The sequence below is a fragment of the Truncatella angustata genome (genome assembly GCF_020726525.1).
Source record: "Truncatella angustata strain MPI-SDFR-AT-0073 chromosome Unknown BKA67scaffold_2, whole genome shotgun sequence".
In the NCBI taxonomy this organism is placed as follows: domain Eukaryota; kingdom Fungi; phylum Ascomycota; class Sordariomycetes; order Amphisphaeriales; family Sporocadaceae; genus Truncatella; species Truncatella angustata.
In genome coordinates, this window is record NW_025763382.1 from 263,744 (window position 1) to 287,587 (window position 23,844).

A 23,844-nucleotide genomic window follows, 5' to 3' on the forward strand; every position below is an offset into this window, starting at 1 on the left:
TACACCTCACAGGCCGCTATTACGTTCTGCCAGTGACATTGCAAAGGCCGGTGAAATTCCGAAATGTAACATGCATATGCCGAATCAACTGAATTCTGGCACACAATTCTCCGTGGGGCTTGCGCCAGTTAATCCACATCCTCAAGTCTCCAATTTTTGACACGAACACGATGTAGCCGGCACACATCACATTTGTTTCGGGCCGCTCGCGACGAAGGTCGATCAAAACTTGCATTCGCCAGTAAATGGGTCGATTCATGCAAGCTGCTGACAGTAAACGGCTCTGCAACGATGCGCTGCGTTGTCTTTTCTTGAGGGTGCATGATCCGGTGGGCCTGGTATCCTTGTCAACACCTCTGATCGCCAATCACGAGACCAGAGAACCATGCGGGAGTGGGACTCGGGTGTGACGAGATTTGAGCTATGCAGTCTCGGGCCGGGTGGATGTCATTGAACCGGGGTCAAGATGATTTGGTGGCGTTTATGAGCGGCACTGCACCATCATGATTGGCCGGTAGTGAAAGGGGAGCACCAACATGCATATGACCCTGGCATTCCCTGTAATTCAACGTCTCCCGAAAGTCCCATCTTTCCACCTCCAGAATTCCTTTTCTCTCAGTAGCGTTTGTCCTTGTTAGATACAAGATGCGAAAGACTACGATCACCGCGGACCAAGATGGCGCAGTTTACGGATCTCCCAAACGAGCTTTTGCTCCACGTTGCTCGATACCTAGGACCCTGGGAAGACCTTGTGCATCTGGCAACGATCAACCGACACAGTAATGATGTTGTTGGGGCATTAATCTTGCGCTATCTAACCGAGCTGCGTGCTGACACCATCTTGCTCGCCTGGCTGATAGAAAACCAAAATGTTCACGGCGTGAAGAAGGCTTTGAGATATGGCGTGAGCCCAAATCATGGACTTGATCCAGCCGCCCACGACGGATCCCCTGATCCGGCTTTACCACGCCACTCCCATCTGCTAAGGACACATCTGCTCACATATCGCCGTGCCGCAGGGCATCGCATGAGCGGTGTGCCAGCATGTGATTTCCCTCGGTCGCTCAGGCTGGATGATGGCTCGGAAGGGACTGACATCTACGAAGCAGGAAGGCTACCGCCTAGGGTCCTCTACGCGTACCGCAAATCATATTCGAATAGCACTTTCTCGCTGCTCCACCATGCAGCCAAGCAAGGAAATACCGACATCATCCAGCTCCTTCTTGACCATGGCGCTGATATACACGCGTTGTCGTTGGATATTCAAGGCGGCTCCGTCATGGCAGCAAAGACGCTACTGCCGTGTCAAAAAGAAGCTTCCCCACTTCCTCCATCCTCTCGCCGACCCAGAGTTCGGTATACGCCTCTGCACAGCGCTATTCTTGCTTACAAGACATCTGCCGCCAAGCTTCTACTCGAGGCTGGCGCTTCACCGAACTCTTGCATACTGGTGGACAACTCAACGAGTACGGACTGGATGGTCCCGACGACCGCACTCCATCTCGCAGCGTTCTTGGGGAACAAGGATCTGATAGAATACCTGCTTAAGAACGGCCATCAATCGGTCAATGAAAGAGATGAGTTTGATTCGACGCCTATAGTTTACGCAACTGTAGGGCACAATTTGTCCGCGGTCGGCGAGCAACTCCTGGAGAAAGGCAGCGACCCGAACACCCTGATAACAGCAAACTGTCCCTTACTAACCGAAGCGTGTTGGCACGGCAGATTCGGCGACGCTTTGGTGCTCCTCGATCACGGGGCCGATCTGGAGCATTCCGGGCGCTGCATGGTGAAGCCTCTCCATCTCTGCTGCGTACGCAAGACCGAGCCGCTGCGCATGATTTGCGGGCCGACACTGAACCTGTGCCGAGAGCACTCGCAGGAGAGTATGCGGCTCGAACTCGTGAAGAGACTCATCCGTTCGGGAACAAACCTACACGAGCGGGTCGAGCTTCCTGGCCTTGACGATATTGCCACGCCCCTGCTTCTCGCAATAGACTCTGGGCTGATCGATGTCGTCAAGGAGTTAGTGGCGTACGGAGCCGATATAAATGTCCCGGAGATTCCACGCTGCAATGCCCTCCTTGCGGCGCTGTCGGCTGACTGTGACGAACAGTCAAAATTCGACACCGTCTCATACATTCTCGATCTGGAACCGGGATGTGATGTCAGCGAGGTGGACGAGTATGGACGGTCTCCTTTACATGTGCTCGGAAGTCTGGATGCCTCCGGATTGCCGAGGTTCACCTCAGCTCACGAGGAACAATTGGGCAGAAGATTGCTGCGGAAGGGCGCCAATGTACATGCTCGCGATGGCCCGTACGGGCCGTCACTTTTTCCAGCTTTCTGCAAACTGGGCTCGTACCGATTCTGCAGCGTGCTCGCGGACCACGGTGCTGCGTACTCCCTTTCCCCCGTAGAACTCAACGTCATCTTCCGCAAATTGGTGGAGAGCGTTGCAAAAGCTCATGACACTGCCGAAGCGATACCACTACTCGGGCTGCTCCTCAGTGTGGACCGGACAGGCACCATATTGGGAGACAGCAATTGTTTCGAGGTGGCGTTGTCCGAGGGCGCGATACAGATTGCACAACATCTCCTGCAGAGCGGCTGCTCGTACAGCGCCAAGGACAAATTCCGCGGCTACGTCCTCCACCGAGCATGCGAGGTCGGAGCCACCGGCATTGTCGAGCTCCTGCTCGACAGGGGGGCCGATGTCAACGAATCTCTGGACTGGTGCGGCCGGCTCGACCGTTCGTACGAGAAAACCACTCTACAGATCGCCATGAAGTACGCATATCGCCGCCACATAGTCACGAACGAGCACCAAGGCCAGCAGCTCCTGAAGACCTTGCTGCGCCGCGGGGCGACCTGGCCACACTCCTCGACCGCCACGACCCTCATCCAGAAAGCTATATGCCGTAACCAGGTAGAGGTACTGAACCTGGCCCTGGAACGTTGGCGGCCCCTGGCAGACGAGTACTTCTTGCGTCGGCATTCTGAGCCAAACAAGTACTTCACAACCCTTCTCTTCTCGGCGTGCGATTCGTCAAATCGCATCTGCAATCCTGAGATCATCTGCAGCTTGCTAAGACATCTCCTACCGATCGGCTTCGTAGTTCCGCATACAGTCGAGGGGACCGCACAAGATCACCCGCAGAGCAAAGAACACAAGTCCTTTCTCGGGTGGCTCGTCTGCACATACAAGCCTCTAGCGTTCTGCCCGGGCGAGGATTGCGACTGTGGTGACAACCTGCTCAGGAGCATTATCGTCTTGTTGTCCGGGGGGAAACTGTCGACCGGCCAGGCTTACACCCCAGAAGCAAGGCAGCTGCTCAAGGAGTCACACAGGAAGTTGGTGGCTGTTCTCAAGGATGCGACGCTGCAGATGGACTCGCGGGTCTTGGCGACCGGTTTAGGTGGTAGAGGAAGAAGCACGAGGCATTGTTTGGAATTTATCATGGACAAGCTGGAGCTGTCGAGTACGGATCTAAGGGATTCTTTACCGCGGCTGTCCTTCTTAGACACTGTACTATAGTGGGAACATCAATATTAAAAAGTTTCAGTACTTTGCGCATCAGTAAACAGTATTGTCAAAAATCTCTCCCCGTTTGCGAAACTTGGCACTCAATCTTGCCTGTCAACTCTTACCACATCTGCCCCAAAGGAACCTCGAGTTTCTACTGTAGGGTTGCATGATCAGGAAGCATTCTTCTTCCGCTTGAAACACGATATCCTTCCTGAGCTAAGCGAGTTTTCTCAGGCGGAAGCTGAGAATCGCCGGTAACTGGGTGAAATTGGCATGAGACTCAATCCTTTCCTTGACCTCATTTTCTTCGGTAAACGCGGGTTCTTCGAACTGGTCCATTACCAGCCCTGCCCGGAAGAAGATACCGAAGAGCTCGTGCATGGGTCGGTGGAAGTATACCTCAGCAAGTCAGCATTGGGACCGGCATCTGAATGCTTTGATGAAAGCTTTGTCCGGTCACTAACCTGAGGTGCGGGTTGCCCATACAGGGCGACGCCCCGGTAGGGAGGGATGTGCAGATAGTCGCGTATGACTTTGGCTCGTACAGTTCTGGCCTTGCCCGTAATGTCTGAGTCGTATTCACTTACTTCTATCTGGCGAGTTGCGCGCGAGGTGAAGAAGACCGGGTGGAGGACTGTTGCAACGAAGCTGTAGTCTTCCTCAGCCACTAATTAACGGAAGAGGAGAGGACAGGTGAATGACACAGGCTCAAGTCGGGATATTGAAGGTCTTCACTTACACTCCATCGGGCTTCAACAACCGCGGAAGCGCCTCGGCGAGCGGCTCAATGTTGGCAATATCCATGATAGCCATGTTGATGAGTACGATGTCGAATGCGCCAGCCTAGTGTCACCAAATTAATTCAGAACGTTCTACATCTTTCCCTCCATACCAGCAGCTCAAAGGGGGCTTGGACTCACGGTGTGGGGATCTTCGAGCAGCTTCTCGAAGGCAGTCGGACTTGTGACGTCGAGCTGCTCGTACTCAATCCTGAACTTCTCGTCGTTCGTGGACGCCCGCTTTTTGGCCTGCTCCAGCATGGCCTCTGTGCCATCCGTCGCCAAGACGGAGATGCACCCGTTGTTTATGAGCCATCGAGCGGTCAGGCCGTTGGCCGTTGCTAGGTCCAGTGCCCGGGCGCCTTCGAGATGATCACCCAGCAGCCGTCGCAGCGAGGGCTCCTGCAACGATTTCCAGTACTTGTTGCCGTCAGCGCCTACGCCTTCGTCCCAGTAGACCGCGTTGGTTTCCCAGGATGAGAGGGCTTCGGATGCGAGGGCTTTGGTATCATACTCCATATTCAAACAAGACTAGATATAAGATACTTGCTTTGATGATACAAATCAAGGTGGCGAACAAATTTCAGAAATGTCGGGGGATAGAAGGGAATGAAGCGATTTGCTTCGTGTGTTTTGGTGCGTCTAGTACCTAGTTGTCCAAGATGGCCCTTCCGATTTGCTATGCAAGGCGGGTACGGTAGCCTGAATGATGTGCATATAATGAGTCATACCGAGAGTCGTACCAAGATCCATACCATCTCCATACCATAATTTTAATCCTTTCAACTTGGAATCAGCACATAAACCAAATCCTTATATGCGGGCATTAGTATTAACTTGATAGAAACTTTCTATTTCGTATGTTGACTGCCTCATAAACAGAAAGACATTAAGATGACAGCTGTTTGAAACATATATTGGGCCAGAAGGAAACCATGTCAAATTTTCAATATATTCATGCATATGTATATGTAGAATGCAAAACTATAGCCGCAGCAGTCATAACTAGGTAATTCGATGCTGATAATACGACGTTATGGCATTAATGTAGCGTGGAAGCATACTGCTCAGAACTTGAAATCATACGTACCACTACACCAGCTAGCTTCGGGCATTCATATCCGCGCGTAAAGTCCAAATATCTCAAAATAGCACACATAATATTTAAAGACTTCGATTAAAACTCAGTTGAGATCGGAGGATATTGATTTCGTTTGTCCTCCGACACCAGTACAGCGGGGTCCATCGCACGAAGGTTTTGAAGCATAGAAGCATAGAGCAAGTTTTTCTAAAAGCATCCACTCCGACACTCGAAATAAAAACTCCTTTTAACTACGTAGATTTCAATTTTCATCCGAAAATATAATAGTGATTTGCATTGCAAAATCAATCAGATGACGTCCCCGGTATGCCGGAACCAGAGGTTGAAGTGGGCAGGGGTGAGGCGACTGTTATTGTTCTTTCTCTTTTTCACTACATCAATATTAGAAGATTCCACTGCTAGTCTGACCGCTCGTTCAGGGTTGAAGAGACTGAGAATCTCTCAAGGAGTTCTTTATAGGTCCGGCCTAGCTAGGCTGTTAGTCGGGATCCTGTATACAAGCCAGATACACACAAGAAACCAAAATATGCACTTGCTGAGCAAGGTGCTGATCTAGACAGCAATGAACGAACTTACCAGGGATATCGGGGAAGGGGGGAATATATCTGGCTTAACGATTTGTTAGAGTAGCCTCACATAATACCAGACTCGTGTTTCTACGTATATGTACTACCAGTCAATAGGATTAGCAAGACAGCTTATATTTCTAACTTGTCGGCATCATACCATTTCTCAACAACGAGCTTTACTCAGCCCCGATAAACATTTCGCCAAGAAACGTGCTCGATCTAGGAATCGGCACAGGCGTTTGGGCTTTCGGGTTTGCAGGGAAAATATCAAACTTCTTCTCGAGCGCTTGGCTCCGTTGTAAGCATGATGCAACCAGCCAGGAAACCTCGAACCTACATATTTGTACGGGCGGACTGCGAAGAGGCTTGGCTTCACCCCCACCAACTACATACATCTTAGGCTGATACACTCCTGCTTCGACCATACGAAGACTGTTCTTCAGTATTGTATTTGCGGTGCTGTCAGTTTTCAATCGGCTCAGCATTTGCGGAACAAAAAGGAGCCGTCGATCTATAGAAAGGCAAAGCCTGGCTAGACCCACCGGCCTATCGTGACTAATCACAATGATATTTAATATCGAAGTTGCAGTACGGGCGAAAACACTAGCATGGGTATAGACTCCACTACCATATTGTCCAATTTGCGGTGATTTTTTTAACCTAGACACATGTCTCATTTCATAAAACTCATGGAATGGACACAGCAGATGTGAAAATCTGTTCACGAAATTGATCTGCATCGTAATTTTCGATCATATCTGACATTTCACGAAGATCTTGATGTCGGCGTGTTTATCTATTCGGAATTATCGCGACGTTTGATTTGTTCCTACCATTAGTAGTAGAACTATTCCACATTTTCCAATGCGAAAGAAGGCGAACCAGGCACCGCGCTTTCAGCCTGTGGTTGTAGGCCCTCCTTATCACCCTCACCATCTCCAGCGACGATCTTACCCTTCTTGCCGCCCTCCTCGACCTGGATAATCTCGATGACCTTTAGGCCCGCTGTCTTCTTCAGGCCAGGAATCATTCCCTTCAAGATCGCGAGCTCATCGAAGGCCAGCTTACGCTCTAAAACCTTCTCCGCCGGCTCGCCGGCCTGGAGACGTCGCTTGAATGCCTGAACAAACGGCATCGCTTTCTTCATCTCACCCATTTTTCCAATCTTAGCAGTGAGAGCCTTCTCATCCTTGAACTTATTCGCGGATTGATCCCACTCGTCCCTGAGCAGATCAATGTACTTTTCTTGCCAGGCCGGGAACTTGTCTGTGACAAAAATGCTGAGCTTCTTTGGCTTTTTGGCATCGAATGCTGTCTCCTTTCCCTTGAGCTTTCGCTTCAGTTGAGCTTGTTCGGCTGAGTTGATATTGGACGATGTTCCACGAACGTATTCGCGTGCAGCAGTGAGGCTGGCATCAGTCGCGGGCACAGTCGGGAACAGAGCATTCTGAACTGTCTCGGGTTTCTTGAGAACTTCGAGCCAGATATACTCCGACCAGTGAGGTGCAACAACGGTCAAAAGCAGGGCTTGGAGCTCAATATAGCGAAGGGCGAGATCCTTATGTAACTTGATGCCTGCAGAGTTGCAGGCTTCACGGTAGAAATCTCTAGCATTAGTGAAGTCATACTGTGGGTTGCATTAGTATATGTTGCGTGAGTACGTTTTTCGGATTTTGAGAAACCTACAAGTCCGGCCTTCAAGGCTAGCTTATAATCGGTGGCTTCGAAGTGCTTATGCGCGTCTGCCACAAGCGAGTTCATTTCGTTGTTGCTACCAGAGTAAGTCCAGGGTCGGTACAAACGGAGGGGGAATGGATTTTTGTCTACACTTACAATAGGGCGTCTTGGAACGAGTTGAACTCGCCAGTTCGCAGCGAATCTTGGTCCTTGACCACCTCCTCACACCACTCCTTCAGGTTGAACAAACGAAGGACGTTGTTGTCTGCAACGTCTTCCTCGAAACTGGGTTCCAAAATATGTTAGCCTTTGAATTTATTGTGGTTGAGTAGAAGCTTCCTCACTTGGCATCCGCAACGCCGTCACCGGCATCGGCGAGGGCAATACGGGTAGCATCGGCACCGTATTTCTTCAGCATATCTGAGCACATGTTAGTCAGGAAGAGTAGAGGCCTGAGTAGTGCAAAAAGAATTACCATCGAGTGTCATGAAATTGCCTGTAGACTTGGACATCTTCTCTCCGTTCAAAGTCAAATGACCGTTCGCTCTGATTCCTCTTGGCCAGTACTCTGGAGGGAAGATCGCAAGATGGATGTACAGGAAGAATGTCAAGTGGTTAGGGATCAGATCCTTGCCGGACACACGGAGGTCCAAGGGGTAGAAGTACTCGAACTCGCGTCGCATGGCTTCAAGGGTCTCCTTCGGGATCTGAGAGCTCGAGAGGATATCCTCGCCGATATCCCTTCGGCAGAAGATGTAGTCCCAAACCTCATCCTTCATTTGGTCAGCACTGATATTGCCTGCACCCTTCTCGCGTCCAAAGATATCCTTGTGCAGAATGTGAGCAACAGTATAATATGCCATGTAGATCGTGCTATCGGATAAACTCTCGACCAAGAACTGAGGGTCCCAGGGAAGTTTTGATCCCAGGCCAAATGATCTTGCACAAGCCCATTGATTGAGCCAGTTCAGGACACCCTCAAACTGATTCTTTGTTTCGCTACACGACATTTAGAGATTAGTATTACCCTCGTGAAAAACATTGTTTGTGGTTATTAGGGACTCCCGGAGTCACATACCTTGTGAAGGTGTTTAAGCCCTTGCCATCGGCGTTACCAACCCACTTAAGAGCTGTGTTCTTCCAAGACTCCTCACCGTAATCCAAGTACCACTGGTCCATCAAGGATACAATACAATCATCGCCTGATCTACTGGTTACCTTACGCCTAGAAGTTCCGAGTCAGTAAATACCCTTCCAAGATTCTTTGATGAAACTTTGGGAACAAGAGGACTTAGCCCATAAGTATAAGAGAGCTTGTAACAAGCTCGAAACGAGAAATGCACACGAAAGAGACTTACTCAGGCTCGGAGTAAGCAAACGCCTCGCCTGCATCTACGAGTTGCTGGCGGACCTTTGGCTTAGCGACCTCAACCTTTTCGCCTTTGAAATCACCTGCAATCATGACGCCCTGGTAGAATCCCTCTTTGTATGCAATCTCCTTGGCTTCTTCCAGTTGCTTGGTATCCTTTGGTGAGGAAATTTTCAGCTTCTTCACAAGTGCAGGAGCGATAAGGTCTCCATATGTAGGCGTGTTGATGACGGGCTATTGCGGTTAGCTGTATGCGCTTGCACGAGGCATGCGGCATGAGCGTGTATCTCACCAATATTTCGAGCTCGGCCCATTCCTTGGAGATACCGTAGTACTCAGCTTTCTTGGCCAGATCCGTTATTGTGGCGAAATCATCAGGACTAAGGCAAATGTTAACGCAAAGCGACTCGCAGAAGCAAAATTGTAGGACCCATACCTATCAGACGGAACGCAGGTCACCTGTTTTATAGAAATATCTCAGTTAGTTAATTTTCTTATGACGTTGGGAAATATTGTTGGCATGCTGGCTTGGTCAATACCGTCACTCTCCCTTCTCAAAATGCCTACTACAGGCTAAGAAGGTCATTGACTGGTATTGTCTCGACTGACGACAGAAATTTATAGACACAGGGTCATGTACGTACCACGCCAGTACCCTTCGTGGCAAGGACAGTATCCATGGGCAGAACCCTAACTCCATTCTTGTGGACGGAGAGGGGTGCGTTGACCAGAGATCTGGAGATGGGCAAAGATAGTGGTTAGCGGCGACTTTGCTTTCATTCAGATAGAAAGATGGGGGACCATGAGCGCAGATAATTTACTCACCCTATCAGTTCAGAGCCCTGGACCTCAGCAACTTTCTCAATCTTGCCTTCTGTTTCAAAAACACCCCTATGACAATCAGAGATCAGTATTTATATCCAAAATTGCACAGATAGGGCAGCGATTGGCTTTTAGACACAAACAAACAAAATCGCTGAGGTCATTGAAAGCATTTGAAAACATACTGATAAGCCATGTTACGGGCTGCGCGCTCGGTGACGAGGAAATACTCTTTCTCAGACGCTCGGAATAGACCGTAGGTGATCTTGGGTCCAACAAAACAGCAGTTCTGACCGTACATGGTCTCTGGTCTCAACGTTGCTGGGACAAAGAACACGCTGCTGTCGCTAGGGATCTTCCCTTTCAGGGTCTCCTCAGCCTGTGGACTGTTAGCGAAAGATCCCGAATCACCTCTCTGCCTTGCCTACGTGCCTTTTGTGACCATTCGAGCACTTTGAGTTTGAGCGCTGTGTACTCTTGTGGACCCACAGCCTCGCCCTCTGATCGGTCATGGTCCATACAAGGTTGGCCGTCCTTGATGGAGTAGATTGTGTATCTTTTGCCGAACTTGATTTTGTTCAATTCCTTGAGGCGATTCATCTGCCACCTCACAAAGGCGTCGTAGTAGGGGTTTGCATCTGTCGTGACCATACTACGCCTCCAATCGATACGGGCACCAAAATTGGTCAAATCTCGGCGGCACAATGGCGGGAAGAACTCGAGCCAGTGCTGAGGATCCGCAAACTTGTGAATCTCCTGAAGGGGGATGCCAATGGCCTGCATGATTTGGAATTGGTACTTCATCTTGACGGCCTTCGCAGCAGCTTTGCCCTTGGTTGCGGAGAATTTGGTCGGGTCTGTCTTTGCAAACTTGGCTGGTGCGGCGGGCTTCTCTTCGATGACTGATTCCTCCTCCTTGTATCTCTCGAATTCTTGGCCGAATAGCTTGATCTCGTCGACCAACTTGTCGGAACTAGCCTTGATTGGCATCTGGTATCATTGTTAGTACTCCTGCAGGACATGTAGCTGGGGAATGGACTGCGAAAGCCCCACTCACTCCTGTTGATAGAAATCCAAGTCAGTAAAAGTACCTCGAAAAGGACAGGGTTACTGGTAAAGCGAATAATGTGGCACGAAAAAGCCCCGAAGATCGGGACTTATAGCCAGGACTGCAAGTCAGGAACACGCACCGGTACAATGGAACCCCATTGGGAAGAGTGTTCTCCTATTCTGCATGCGCGCATAACCGGCAGTGAATTCGATCTTGCTGACAGAGAATGAATGACCAGCGTGCAGGGTACCGTTCATATCTATCTTCCAGTCAGTGTCTTGTCTGAGCGCTGTGCAGGTCAAGGCGCGGAGTCGTACAAGGATACTGGTACATTATTAGCATTGGTTGGTAGAGAACAAGAGGAACAACTTGCAGCCATGGTTCCCATGAACTTGGGGTACTTCTCGCGGAGCTCGGCAGCGGTGATGGAGTGAAGGGGGTGGTCTTGTATCGTCGGGGCATTGGGTTGGAAAACCTTGTCTTCTTCCCATTTTTGCCTGCAGCGTTTGGAGTCAGCGGGTGATTTCTGGAGGCGCGGGTGCTGGAATGAAGATGGAGCAGTCTCGGGTATCTCTTACTGGTACTTCTTCTCGATGGCAATGAGGGAATCTCGCTTCTCGGTGCCCTTCAACTCCTTGGTCTTGGAGACCGTGAGGCCTTCGAGGGCCTTGGAGACGGAAGTGGCAGCCATGACCGGAAAACAAGTTGGGATGATCAAGCCAGTCTTCTGTTCTCCGAGTGATTGGGCTGTTTATCTATGTCCATGCATAAAAGAACGTATGACTCGAACAAGACAAGAAAAAAAGGAATCGAGTCCAAAACAAAGTGAGGTTGTATTTTGGGAGGCGTGGTCGTGACTCAACCCACCAATTTTGGAGCCGTAGCCTCTGTAGCCGCGGGGCACTCGATGGAAATTTGAACGTCGGTTTATGGAGGGGTCCATTACGTACACAGCCTGTCCAACCGTCCGTCCAAGATGCCCCACCAAAGTTTTCCAGCGTTACATGGTAGGTCCAGTAGTTGTGTGCTCCATACCGCACAGTAGCGTTGGAGGACGGAGAGCGGAGAGCGGAGAACGGTGCTACAGTGCTCTACCGTAAAGCAAGCAGCCTATCTAACGTTAATGCGCTGGGGCTGTGCTGCTCTGTACTGCACTGCACTGCACTGCTGGCAAGCCACAGCGGAATTATGCAACCTTGGGTGAACGCGGCCGAATGCAATGATTAAAGCGTCGAAGCTCAGATCTCAACGCGGGAAGCACGTACGTCGCGAGATTGAGTCACCAATAAGCACATCGACCCCCAGCGAGACTCAAGCATGATTCCAACGCTTGTCCGAAGAGCGGCGGCGGAGTCATTACCACCGCATTTGAAGAATGCGCCGAGGACCTCCTTGGACCGTGTCTACAACAACAGTCGCTACAAGCCCAAGAAGGTCTGGCCACCCGACTTCTCCAAGCTGTCGCAGAAGGAACAGTTCCGTTTCGAGAAGAAGTACAAGCGTCGCGTCGTCTTGGCGACTGCGCGCCCACGATGGGACAAGTATGTCAAGATGGCCCAGCTGTTCAGCGTCACGGGTGAGTAGACGCCCGCCGCCCCTGCTTCCATTCCACACGCCTCGTTGTTGCTCACATGACATCACTACCAGGGGTCGCTGTGTATAGTATATTGTTTATGGATTGGAATACTGAACACCAGCCATTTCAAGGGGTAAGCTTTATTCCTGCCCACCACCCGCGTTCTCGGCTAACCACAATATCAAGCTGCGAAACAGGTTCTGGGGGGCACTGGAGTCTTTCTCTCCTTCGAAACGCCACGAACGACGCAACGACCAGTAGGTGCTGGAGCAGCGCCATGTACATCATGAACGAGAGATTGCATATCATATGGCGTTTGGCATTGGGAAGGGATACCCGTCTGATTGGCTGTATATCATGAAAACTGTTGTATTTAGAGGCGGCATGGGGCCTCCTTTTCCCCGGAGAGGTCTCTCTGCGGCCAAACCGTCCTTCATGCTCCATTGTCCATACCATAACTCCGAAACACCCGTCTATGCATGCTGTTCCTTGTTCGTTTCGTCACCGCCCAGGCCAAACAAACGTCCCACCAAGCCCTGCTCCGAGCCCAGAGCCTCTTGACTCGTTGACGGGCCTCTTGGCAACTGTGCCTTGTGACTTGACTCCCGCGACAATGCGGTCCAAGTTCGTCTCGATCACGACGCCCCCCACAATCATCTCGCTGAGTGCCGCATGTAGGGTCTCGAAGTTGAAGATCAGATCCAGCTCGCAGACATTCTCGAACAGCTTGTCTAGCGACTCGACGTAGACCTGGATCAGGTCCAGCAGGGCAAGCGGGGACTCGGTCGAGGTCGAGATGATGATGAAGTAGAGTGTAGCATAGTTGCGGTAGGTTACCAGCGACGGCACATCGTTGTGCGGTTCCGAGGCGGAGTGGGAGGTGCCAGATGCGGCGAGGATGGGCGGAAGTGGTAGGAAGTTGCACGCGCCATCTGGCCGATTGGAGACGAGGGTGAATATCTCGCTAATAAGGCGCTGCTGTATGCTGGTTTCCTAAGACAAGACAACGAATGAGCATGATGACAATTCGAGCCGCGGACAGCACTCGGCACAAACCAGCTGGGTATAGAATTTTGTCAGACGAGGCTGACCTTGGCCGTTGAAGACCAGGACGGCGTTGATCATGTTGGAAGCATGGGACGTTTGGCTTGGATCTGGGTCTCACAGTAGTCACTGTAGGTATCGTCGCGGGCGCTGCCAAACGTGCTGAGCAGCCAGTCCGCGGGTGCTCAGCTGGAATATGCGATACGGTCATAAGCCTTGCAGACATCCAGGTAACAGGTGGGGCTGTGCTGGTCACAGCAGCGGGGCTATGCTTTTGCTCTGGAGTGTGTGCTTACGGCGGCAGGGGTAGGGGGAAGGGGCACGGATCTTGTAGCCGCTAGGTCTAAAGTTACTTGGTCTTTAAAGTTGGATCCCCGCCCTCGTCGACTATTCCTCCTTTCCTTTCCTCTTCATCCAACCCAAGATAACATCATCTTGGGCCTTACCACAAGCCGTCTCCCGGAGCAGACGGCTCCTGAACAATCCCCTTAGATTCTAGTCAGAGTTCCCACCCGGCCTCAAGCGGAGGCCGAAACAACATATCAGAATGGTTTCTATCACCACAGCCCACCCCTACGTCCCGAGCCAACAACTCGTCGGATTCGACTGGCCTCCACGCCAGTTCGACATCCACACCCCAGCATAATCCCGCCCCGTGGGAGATCTCCGTATTCGAGCCCTCGGATTTCTTCCACTATGGTAACGGGGTTGGGGAGCTGAACTCGGTCGATCTGAGTTCCGCCTCCCTGTCTGACAATTGGCTTACGGGTGTCGTCGGTAATGGCAGCTTCGGCGTTGGATTGACTGGAATTGACTGGACCGAAGGCACCCGCCCCGCGCCAGAGACTACCTTTGATTTTTCAAGCGTGTTACAGAATGATGTTTATGGTGATTATTCTCTCTCATTCCTGCCTGCAAATCCTATGTCGCTAACCATTTGAACAAGACCATATACTTGCATCTACCATTCCCATGGCTGGCGCAATGCACGTCAATATGCCCTCTTCCACCACTATCACTCCCTTGCAGACATCTCCCTCCTCTACTCTCTCCCATGACTTCTCTCCTGAGACTACTCCTCCTTTCAGCCATGTTGCTTCTGCAGACTCTACGGCGCAACGCGACCCTCGGAAGCGTTCGCCGCCCGCGGATCCAGAGACGGCGCTCAAGCGCCAGCGTAACAACATCGCTGCTAAGAAGTACCGTCAGAAGAAGATTGACCGCATCGATGAGCTGGAGGCCGAGTTGAAAGATGTCAAGGATGAGCGAGACGATCTCAAGATTCGTCTCGCCCGTCAGGAGGCCGAGGTTGCCGCCCTGAAGAGTATGTTCAAGATGAGAGCTGGTATAGAATGATGTTAGCATAGAAGCGCGGTTAAAGGGATGCGGTGTTTTGTTTTGGGTTTGCTTATAGACTCAGGCGATGTCGGCTCTTGAGTTTTCGCTCATGTAGTTTTTAATTAAAAATGTCCAAATCGGCAAAGGGAACGTGTTCTTTAATCATTCTGTGATATGTGTAATGGAACTCGTGTTGTTCTGGTACTTTGCTTACCTGCTACATTCATGGTGTCTGCAATGAACCTTAATATCGAACTACATCAATCACTGATACAACGGCTTCACTCTTTTATTTCAAACATTTATTCATGTACTCTTGCTATCCTCAGCACGTATGATCTGAATATGGCTCACGACTCATCATCTTGTTTACAACATGACGGCCATATCGTTCATCTTGAATCATTCTCACTCATACCAGAAGCCATTCTGACAGTCCTGCTCTCTTGCGTTACCCAGCTCTGTTACCAGGTCACAAACAAAAGCTCGGCCATGAAACCGAAGTGGAGAACCCGCCAAGGAATCTGCATGATCAATTATGATTCATCCCCGCTAAGCTACTTTCGTGCGCCGAGACGGGCTCTGGGCGTCCAATCAGCTGCTTCCACGATGTGGGGAGTCGTGAGACGAACGAGACACCCTCAGGAATCCGGCCGGGAGAAGCTGCACGCTGCCGGGGAAGATTGTGCAAGCAATTGGCTCCTGACTTACGCGGGCTGACTGATGATTTTATCCATCATCCAGGAGTGGTTGTTCTTTATCTAACGATATGTAACGTTAATCGACCATGGACAGAGTCTCTCCGGGCATGCCCCACCCCCACCTGTTACACGGAGTATTTTTAATCACGACTTAAAGGGCGCTGGGCTGATTTACAGTGTCGTTTTTTTTCCGGGATGCGGTGTTGAAATCTTGGTTATCTTCAAATAGCCCCAGGATAGCACGTTTCCTGTTTCGAATCTATTGTAAGGCACGACCAGGAACGATCACGAGGGTCACGCCTCTCTAGCAGTCAAGACTGCCCATATAGCCAGCCGTGTCTGTTGGCGAGCAAATCTGGGGGATCGAACTTTAGAGTATGGGAAAAAATGATGATAGGAGATTGATGAAATGGGCAACTTGGTCTGGGGGCTTGAGGGCAGGGAAACAGACTTAATGGTGAGGCCCGGCATTCAGAAGGACTGGCCGCTGGCCACTCCGGAATGCTTGAGTGATCTAGCTTTGTATACCGCAGAATATCGTCTCGTGTATCTCTATAGATCGCATGTACGCCGAGAACACGTGAAGTTCTGAAGATGGATTCGGGGACGGCTTCTTCTCATTCAGATTGTTGCTGTACTCAATGCCCGCGACTATCCAGGCGCTCCAAGGGGACGGGTACGGCCTTGCACATATTGAACTGGGGACACCATTGAATGCGTGCGAAAGGAGAAGCGTTCCGTCTACACTCCAAGGTATGACTCTCTGAAGGCCCTTTGAGCTTGGCAAGCTTCTCGGTCCAATCAATCAGTCAAAAGAATGCCGATGCCTCGCTATTTTGCTGCTCCCGTGGTCGTACCGCAACATTCCAATCAGTCTCTGCGCCACTCTTCGCTGGGGTCGCAATGTGTTGTGCGTTGGTATTGTTACTTTACAGTAATTAGGTCCATGTTTGGATTTTATGGCTCCAGTATGGGAGACGGATGTGGCTGAACCATTACTTTTATTTCCCCCATGTGCCAAACCAGAGAATAGAGGCGAATTCAGTGAGCGGGGACTGTACACTTCTGATCTATTCATATCGTTCAACTCGAGGAGGCGATCTGTCTGAGGCGATCTGTCTCTGGCGAAGCCGGAATTTGCGCTGATTGTTGGGGGGGGGGGGGGGGGGGGGGAAAGAACAAACCCCCCCAATCTCGTATTCCTAGTCATTTCAGCCATCACTTTTCACACAGATTGAGACAATAGACTTTGTCCTTTGTCAATCAATCGTTGGCCCCGGCTTTGTGGTCTGGTACCAAAATCTAGCTTGGTTGTGTTTGGCGTTTACTCCGCGTTGGTGGGCTGGAAATACACTGGAGACCGACGCGCTGGCGTCATCGGCATACTTCATCGTCGTTATCACAGACGTACTTCAATTTGCGCCGGTAATATTCATCCCATACATGCCTGTTTTGGTTCTGCTGCGAAGGTTTGACGAGGGCCATCATTTCGGCTCGCGCCGCTTCGGCGTCTTGTCTCCCGGAAATGATGCTGTTCTCAGTAGGCGCGTATTTACTTGAGGGGCTCCTAAATTATATTATATGTGCCGTACCAGATGAGGTTGGACCGCTTGCGCTACGGCGAATTTTCCAAAAAGGCATGTCGCCGATGTGCCGGGATATGAATCACCCTCGATGCCAAATGTCTATATATCCGGGCACATAACTTGATACTTCAGTTTGTGTTGATGACAAATTTTGAGTCAAATCTTTTCAGAAAAAGAAAATACCATGGTTTTCCTCCAAAAGCATCCGACTGCTGGGCGTGGGATATAAAAAGCATGTCTGGCACACCGCGGCCGCTTACCAAGCATGGTTGCTAATTAGCCAGATAAGGAGTAATGCATAATACAAAGAATATGAAATTTCAACAAAAATACATACCTTATCAGATATCTTAATCGATCTTAATTTGCGAACATGTATCTTCATCATCATAACGCACTTAAAACTATATGCTAACTCTCTCTGCATCGATGACCGACCAAGCTACGTCCGTTCGCGGAGAAATCTATGTGGTCAAACGACGCAATTAACACAAATGCTAATAATTCAAACGTTATTGTTTTTGATAAATTCATAACGAACTTTTATCACCTTTCTAGCATTATGCCTAATATCGATGCTGACAGTAGCCGAGTCAACGGTCACCTCGACAACATGCCCATTATCGTATACGAGCTTGGTGCCGATAACCTTTATATATGGTTCATCAGTGCTTACTTGCCTTCTTCCTTTCATTAATCGGTCAGCCTACAAGCCTCCTTAGTCGACGGTGAGTCTTGATTAGCGTTATTGCGGCATTTGCTCTCCGGGATGATGTATTAGGGAAAATGATCAGTTGTACCATGTTAATTACAGGTCGAGCCGTGCAAGGTATAAAGGGTTGTGGTATTAACCTTTCCGTCAACATGCTTATTAACAATATCGTACCCTTTCCGCGCGGAAGTTCAAAAATCGTACACCTATCATAGCACTCATCCTTGCCTTCATCAGCTTCATCGTGATGTTTCAACGTTTTTACCTTTTTGCCCGTGTATTTATAAGTCGCTCGGGGCTTCAAACGCATTACATCGGGTTGTTAGCTGCTGCCAACCGGGCTGGTGGAAGTTCCATTCAATACTATTTGAGGCATCGTTATCACCAAGACTAGTTGCTACCGACCTCTCCATCCCTCAAGTTTCGTCACAGCTGCTCTGGGGAACGGATTTGATCGCGACAGTCATGTTCAGGTCATCGACGTATTTACCCAGTTATTGCGCTTGGCATGACTTGTTAGAATCATGTTTGCCGCGTCGGATTTGTTTCTATCTTCCTGCAAATGGAGATTATGCTGAGAGCAAATCTGAGACCGAGTTCAGTCTAGGTGATATCAGAATTGAGAGTGATACAGAGATACCGGAGACTACCACAGATCAATTGCATTTTGGTGTTTTGCGGGCTCATGCTCGAAGACACCAGTAGACGGACTTCTGTGATGGAAAATAGAGGCGAGTTACAATATAATGTGGATGTCTCTGATTAGGTGGCTTTGGGATAGACCGTTACAGAACCGGAAAGAAAGGCGAGACGATTCGTCATGCCAGGTGTCTTTGTAACAATACATAGGCATGAACGTATACGAATAGAGATCAGTGAGTCTCACGTGTCGACTATAGCAAAATGACCATGCTCCTCGTGCTCACCATGCAGCGGCAACCGTTTAGTTCGAATCCATGCAAAAACAGGAGCATGATGGGGATTTGCATCATCTGGCACGTACCATACGTCAAGTAAACTAGCCCCATGGTTACAGATGCGCCATTGGTCTATCGATCATGCTTGAACACCTCTCATGTCAGCTCTTGGGCAAGACTTGTTAAGGCGATGGAGGGACTAAGTTTAAAAGAGATCACTAGCATTATTCTAGCATCTTCCTCTAGAGACAAATTTCTAGGACTCGGAAGCTCGGCATCAATAGAGCGTGCTGGAAACATTGATGGAGCCAGGTCTGGAGCCCCGCTTTGACTTCACCATAGGACACAGTGACAATCTGATACCAATCATATGTAGCGCATGAAAGATATGCTTATGCAATCAAGGCAGATGCGTTTGCGTTGCGTGCGTCGCCTCGATCTTTGACGTAAATCAGCCGATAATCGTCGAGGGTGGGTCCGGCTCTGCCAAGGTTGCCAAGTTTCGACGTCGAGCGGGAACTATGCGTCGGCTCGGGCGATCGTCCAATGACGACACAAGTCACCACTATAGAGTCTAGACTACGCTGACGTTGCGGGTCCTAATAAGGTTCATTATGTCAGGGACCCAGAATCAACAACCAGCAAGTGCCACTTGGTCGTATATATAAACACTTGATTGTGCATCAACCCACGTATTAACTATTATTAAACACAAACTATTTACTGCACAAGCTTTCTAACCACACTTTCTTCATCACAAACACTACCACCAAATCAATCATCATGTCTGGAATTATGGACAAGGTTGAGCAGGCTGCCGGCAACAAGCTGAGCAGCGATTCCCAGCCTGGCAACGGCATCGAGCGCGGCGCTGACCAACAGGCCAACCAGGGTATGCAGCAGTCACCTACCAGTATTGTGGTCACAACTTAACTAACGCAACATGCAGAGGTGAACCAGGTCGCCAGCGATGCAGGTGTCCCCCAAGGTGCCGACAACGTCATCGACGAGGCTGTTGACAACAAGGTCAACTCAGAAATTCCTGGTGGAAACTAAATCTGTCTATCTTTACGAAATGTTATGAAGTCATGGTAATACCCAACAAGCGGGGAAAGAGTTAGTCGCTGTGATCATTCATGTCCCGCGATTATACGACTGTAAATATATAAATTTTATATTCATCATCTGCCTACAATGCACGTAACTATATGAACTAGTTCAGCTCGTCAGCTCCATTCGACTTGTGAGCCAGGAAACCAACTATTTTGTAGATAGCTTATACGTTGAGTAGCAGGTCGACGAGTTTGGGGAAATTTGGTGTTCTGGAGAATGTCAGCAACTCAATGGATTTTAAGCTGGAATGAGACAAGGCACATACCCAAGACCGGTCACGGGATCCCAGCCCTTAGCTGCCAGGAAACCGGTAGAGTCGCATCCGGGGTTGGACCCTTCCGTGACATCGTTGAAAACCTCTGGGTGAGCATACTGAAAATAAATGTTAGTGTCTGTCACATCTAAACCATTCTTGTGGTGGAACAGGCTTACCAGGATAGGATGGACGAAGCCCACGGTGCTCTTGCCAGCAGCAATACGTTGCTCGTTGACGAGAGTCAAGACTGATGCAAAGACAGGCGCCGAGAGCGATGTGCCGCCAACACGGGCCCAGACACCCTCGGTAAAGACCAGGTAGTAATCACCGATGGCGGAAACGTCAGGGTAGCCGCGTCCACCAATTTTGTAAACGCCATTGCCGACGTCACTGAAATTGGTACCAGCGTTCTCATAGCCTGTGAAGTCCAGGGTGACTTCATCAAAGTAGGTCGAGACGGCGTCCGTCTGCCATTCGGGAACGTCGAAGTAGTTGGAAAAGCCACCACCGCTAGGGAAGCGCGCGGTGGCCGACTCATAATAGGTGCTGGTGCTGTTACCGTAAACGCCGGTACTGTTGCTCGTGACATGGTTGAATTGAGTTGAGCCAACGGCCAAAACGTAAGGACAGGTAGCGTCAGCTGAAGGGTAAAAGACCGTGCTGTCAGGACCGGCACAGCCATTCTCGTAACCAAAATCACCGGGGAAGGAAGCTACACCGTCATCGCCGGAGGACTCTAGAACAGTGACACCCTGCAAGCCAAGCTTCATGATCTCGCTACACTGGCGCTTCAGGTAAGATACAGGCAAATCAGACTCGCCGCCACCGTACGAAATCGAGATGACATTGGTAGGCTCGTAAACGCCACACTGGCGTTGTCCCTTGTAGCCACCCGGGTTGGGGTTTGGGTAAACAGGGTCGAGACATGCGGGATCAGTACAGTCGCCAGTCTCACCGTACGCCGAGTACGAGCAATAAGAACCGTCGATTGCGTCGTAGAAAGTGTTGTAAAAGCCATAGAGAGGCGTGTCTGATTGTGTCTCGTTGATTTCGTAGAACTCGTCATCAGTCTGGAACAGAACGGTCTTCTGAGGGTAGATCAATGGCAGTGCAGCTTCAAAGTCCAGATCAGACTCAACACCCGCGTCTGTCTGGTTGTAACCAGGAACATCCTCAACAGCACCAATAGCACCGTCAACCAATCTTTCTTCAGGATAAAAGCCTTGCGGAATTTCCGGGTGAAGTTGGGCGAAAAAGGTGTCGAGGTCCTCTCTGCTGTAATGATCGTCCAAAGACTCGAATATACCGAGTTCGTTGCCAGGGGCAGCAAGTGTGTTGGTTGGAATGTTATACTGAGCCTTGATGCAGTCGGTAGTAACGTAGATATTGCAAACACTCGAGTTCAGAGGCGGAAGGGCAGCCGCATTGCCTTTCTCGTCACTGAAGAACTCTAGGTTGGCATACAAAGGCTTGACATCACGCTTCTTGAGAGCCTCTCGTTGAAGACGTCGCTTCATCTGCTTCACCTTGCCAGGGTCGGCTCGAAGCTTGACACCAGGGGTGATGTAGTCAATGTGATCACGCAATTCGAGAGGAATATGGTACTCCTCAACAGCGACCATTTTGCTGCCAGAGGAAAGATGCTCGTACTCATAGTAGTCGGCAGCCAAAATTTCTTCAACATCTTCGGCATGTGCATCAAACTGAATCCACTGCTTGTTGGCCGAAAGACTTATCTTCTCAGCAGCAAAGCCGGCGCCCACAAGCCATTCCTTCACAGCATTTACGGTAGATTCGGATGGCGCGAACATCTCAATAACCTCATCAGTCGACATGTGCTTTCCATAGTCTGACGATTTCGGATCAGAGCTAAATACCTCATATATTAAGATGAGTATTCGTACAAGGTCTGGGTATGGCTTACATTTTCTTCAAGTGGCGTGCTCCAACATCCAGATTCCTCTGTGAGAGACCGATACGCATGGGAAGCAACGCCCGTCCTTGGACTCTGTCTCTCTTTGCCCACTGTCTGCCCCAGTGGGCAGCTTGTCGCTCGTGAAGTCCATGGGTAGCTGGGACCTCACGTTTACTCACTGCAGTCACTGCATCACGACTCGGGCTGGCAAGGGGACTGGCCACGGCCCCGATGGCAAGACCGCTGGTAGTAGCGAGGGCAAGCTGTCTAAACAACATTGTGCAGTCCTACAGGTGTTGTTTCGAGGTTGAACTTGGCACCAACTTGGCATCAACTTGGCATCAACTTGGCACCAACTTGGCACCGACAATGCAGAAGACTAGCGACCTATATAGCATTCCGGCGAAGGCGCTGAGAAATCCCTCAGCTACCGGATGCACTGATCCGCAGTGCACAACTAGATCAATGAGGTTAATTCCTATCGTCGCCATGGCCCTAGAGATCGCGTGCTTCATGACGCGTAGAAGTCAGTTGTCCCAGCAATAGTATCAGTGAGACAAATTGGTTGGTCCAAGATGCTGGTGTCACCTTCCTGAATGAGGAGGATTTGCCATTGAGACCCTGTTCCCCTCTCCCGCTAACCAGCGTTGTAGACCCACCGGGATAGTGCTAATGGAAGGTCAGGGGTAAGTACTCTCTCAATGCAAAGTACTTTCTCCATGCATAACCCTGGTCGCGATGGATTTCTTCCGTGGTATTAACACCATTGACTGAAATCGGAAAATCATATCAAATTCATCACTTGTTTTTATTAATTTACAGAACAGCCAGAGCATAATCATTTCCTTTGCAAATTGCATGATTTAATGCAGAAGCGATTGTATAGATATATTCTCACTTTCAATTCCCACCGACCTCAAGAGTTTCGATGTTCCTATTTCTAACTTGGTCCGTTACGGCCTTCTTACCCTTAGAAAATCTCGATCGTCTGTGTATTCGTCAAGATAGTGACCAAACACTCTAGTATGTACATTCATGATCCCACGGGATATAATCAATCATGCCAAGCCTACCCCATTGTTCATACTCTAACACAGAAGTCGTCCAAATTTCTTAAATCCGAAGACTACAAGAAACTGGTCTTTGGGTAAAAACATGTTTCGACAAGATTGTTTTCATACCACCATAGCTCCTAGAAAACTCGGCACCACATCTGTTTTGCTCTAGATGAGTTGAGAAGCACAAACGCTCCCATTAGTTCTGATGCGCATGGCTTTTGCTGACTCACCCTTCTCGCTACGACGGTTAGTGAACAATTGACAGTGTCGACAGCTGGTGTCGGTTGAACAATATTGCGGCCCAAGTTGCCTTCTCAACTGAAACACAATAGTCAATAGAACTCCGAAGCCTGTTTCGCCCGTGTTTACCATGATCGCAACCTGACTTATCGAGTATGCAGCTGTGCCTAAAATTGTCTCAAACATCTGTACTGTCCATGATTTTTGTTGGGAGGACCTCGGGCATGGATAAAACCTAACATATCCCTCGCACATGATATCAAAATCCAACTGACTGTTTGACTTCATTTGCGGCTTAGATTGATGCACTATCTATATGAGATGCCCTCTAATACAGTGGGGCACTGGATCAACTACACCGAGCTGTTCGAGCCGCTTGTCTACGCAGATTAGTGTAAGTGAGATGGTGTGACCCTGTCTGAAATCCCACGTACTTAAATGTCGCAACAGCCCTTCGCGTGACAGTCTTTGAAGTGTTGAAACTCCAAGG

General features: G+C 49.8%; 9 protein-coding genes across 9 annotated transcripts; 4 read left to right on the forward strand and 5 right to left on the reverse strand.

Annotated features, from left to right (window-relative positions):
• The first annotated feature begins 467 nt into the window (after nt 1–467).
• Nucleotides 468–3,557, forward strand: BKA67DRAFT_150074 (ankyrin repeat-containing domain protein). Its single transcript, XM_046095108.1, has one exon. It carries the CDS (start codon nt 677–679, stop codon nt 3,536–3,538), a length of 2,862 nt encoding a protein of 953 aa, XP_045960508.1. The 5' UTR covers nt 468–676; the 3' UTR covers nt 3,539–3,557.
• A 10-nt stretch (nt 3,558–3,567) lies between these two features.
• On the reverse strand, nt 3,568–5,055 carry BKA67DRAFT_634759 (S-adenosyl-L-methionine-dependent methyltransferase). The gene is made up of 4 exons (XM_046105644.1): nt 4,450–5,055; nt 4,269–4,372; nt 3,994–4,177; nt 3,568–3,928 (listed from the first exon to the last, which is right to left on the reverse strand). Exons 1-4 carry the CDS (start codon nt 4,825–4,827, stop codon nt 3,746–3,748), a joined length of 849 nt encoding a protein of 282 aa, XP_045960509.1. The 5' UTR covers nt 4,828–5,055; the 3' UTR covers nt 3,568–3,745.
• A 1,771-nt stretch (nt 5,056–6,826) lies between these two features.
• Nucleotides 6,827–11,589, reverse strand: BKA67DRAFT_514551 (uncharacterized protein; the record flags this gene model as incomplete). Its single annotated transcript, XM_046097656.1, is given in 17 exon segments — nt 6,827–7,606; nt 7,666–7,750; nt 7,813–7,941; nt 8,001–8,076; nt 8,132–8,655; nt 8,735–8,881; nt 9,015–9,259; nt 9,318–9,405; nt 9,462–9,484; nt 9,670–9,760; nt 9,851–9,916; nt 10,033–10,220; nt 10,259–10,837; nt 10,857–10,858; nt 11,038–11,157; nt 11,265–11,395; nt 11,477–11,589. 17 exon segments carry the CDS (start codon nt 11,587–11,589, stop codon nt 6,827–6,829), a joined length of 3,387 nt encoding a protein of 1,128 aa, XP_045960510.1.
• Nucleotides 11,590–12,215: 626 nt separating this feature from the next.
• Nucleotides 12,216–12,735, forward strand: BKA67DRAFT_654624 (uncharacterized protein; the record flags this gene model as incomplete). The annotated part of the gene is made up of 3 exons (XM_046106590.1): nt 12,216–12,474; nt 12,546–12,607; nt 12,661–12,735. 3 exons carry the CDS (start codon nt 12,216–12,218, stop codon nt 12,733–12,735), a joined length of 396 nt encoding a protein of 131 aa, XP_045960511.1.
• Nucleotides 12,736–12,975: 240 nt separating this feature from the next.
• BKA67DRAFT_513351 (clathrin adaptor complex small chain) lies at nt 12,976–13,599 on the reverse strand (the record flags this gene model as incomplete). The annotated part of the gene is made up of 2 exons (XM_046097559.1): nt 12,976–13,467; nt 13,531–13,599. The coding sequence occupies 2 exons, from the start codon at nt 13,597–13,599 to the stop codon at nt 12,976–12,978; spliced, it is 561 nt and encodes a 186-aa protein (XP_045960512.1).
• A 915-nt stretch (nt 13,600–14,514) lies between these two features.
• On the forward strand, nt 14,515–14,874 carry BKA67DRAFT_654626 (uncharacterized protein; the record flags this gene model as incomplete). The annotated part of the gene is made up of 1 exon (XM_046106591.1): nt 14,515–14,874. One exon carries the CDS (start codon nt 14,515–14,517, stop codon nt 14,872–14,874), a length of 360 nt encoding a protein of 119 aa, XP_045960513.1.
• Nucleotides 14,875–14,899: 25 nt separating this feature from the next.
• On the forward strand, nt 14,900–15,771 carry BKA67DRAFT_150146 (uncharacterized protein). Its single transcript, XM_046095109.1, has one exon. It carries the CDS (start codon nt 15,031–15,033, stop codon nt 15,574–15,576), a length of 546 nt encoding a protein of 181 aa, XP_045960514.1. The 5' UTR covers nt 14,900–15,030; the 3' UTR covers nt 15,577–15,771.
• A 3,635-nt stretch (nt 15,772–19,406) lies between these two features.
• On the reverse strand, nt 19,407–19,967 carry BKA67DRAFT_551460 (uncharacterized protein; the record flags this gene model as incomplete). Its single annotated transcript, XM_046101745.1, has 2 exons — nt 19,722–19,967; nt 19,407–19,664 (listed from the first exon to the last, which is right to left on the reverse strand). Coding segments are annotated over exons 1-2 (227 nt in total), but the record flags the coding sequence as incomplete, so codon positions are not given.
• A 1-nt stretch (nt 19,968) lies between these two features.
• BKA67DRAFT_642445 (peptidase S8/S53 domain-containing protein) lies at nt 19,969–22,436 on the reverse strand. The gene is made up of 4 exons (XM_046105803.1): nt 22,066–22,436; nt 20,318–22,010; nt 20,151–20,257; nt 19,969–20,094 (listed from the first exon to the last, which is right to left on the reverse strand). Exons 1-4 carry the CDS (start codon nt 22,332–22,334, stop codon nt 20,049–20,051), a joined length of 2,115 nt encoding a protein of 704 aa, XP_045960516.1. The 5' UTR covers nt 22,335–22,436; the 3' UTR covers nt 19,969–20,048.
• Nucleotides 22,437–23,844: the final 1,408 nt, after the last annotated feature.

What these genes read in the sequence shown, in the direction of transcription:
- BKA67DRAFT_150074 (XM_046095108.1), top strand. Translation starts at nt 677, where the DNA reads ATGGCGCAGTTTACGGATCTCCCAAACGAGCTTTTGCTCCACGTTGCT.
- BKA67DRAFT_634759 (XM_046105644.1), bottom strand. Translation starts at nt 4,827, where the DNA reads ATGGAGTATGATACCAAAGCCCTCGCATCCGAAGCCCTCTCATCCTGG. An exon ending in TGCTCGAAGATCCCCACACC is followed by an intron (nt 4,373 to 4,449) that starts GTGAGTCCAAGC and finishes TGGTGACACTAG; the next exon opens with GCTGGCGCATTCGACATCGT. An exon ending in ATGGGCAACCCGCACCTCAG is followed by an intron (nt 3,929 to 3,993) that starts GTTAGTGACCGG and finishes TGACTTGCTGAG; the next exon opens with GTATACTTCCACCGACCCAT.
- BKA67DRAFT_150146 (XM_046095109.1), top strand. Translation starts at nt 15,031, where the DNA reads ATGTGTAATGGAACTCGTGTTGTTCTGGTACTTTGCTTACCTGCTACA.
- BKA67DRAFT_642445 (XM_046105803.1), bottom strand. Translation starts at nt 22,334, where the DNA reads ATGTTGTTTAGACAGCTTGCCCTCGCTACTACCAGCGGTCTTGCCATC. An exon ending in GCACGCCACTTGAAGAAAAT is followed by an intron (nt 22,011 to 22,065) that starts GTAAGCCATACC and finishes TGAGGTATTTAG; the next exon opens with CTCTGATCCGAAATCGTCAG. An exon ending in GATCCCGTGACCGGTCTTGG is followed by an intron (nt 20,095 to 20,150) that starts GTATGTGCCTTG and finishes GACATTCTCCAG; the next exon opens with AACACCAAATTTCCCCAAAC.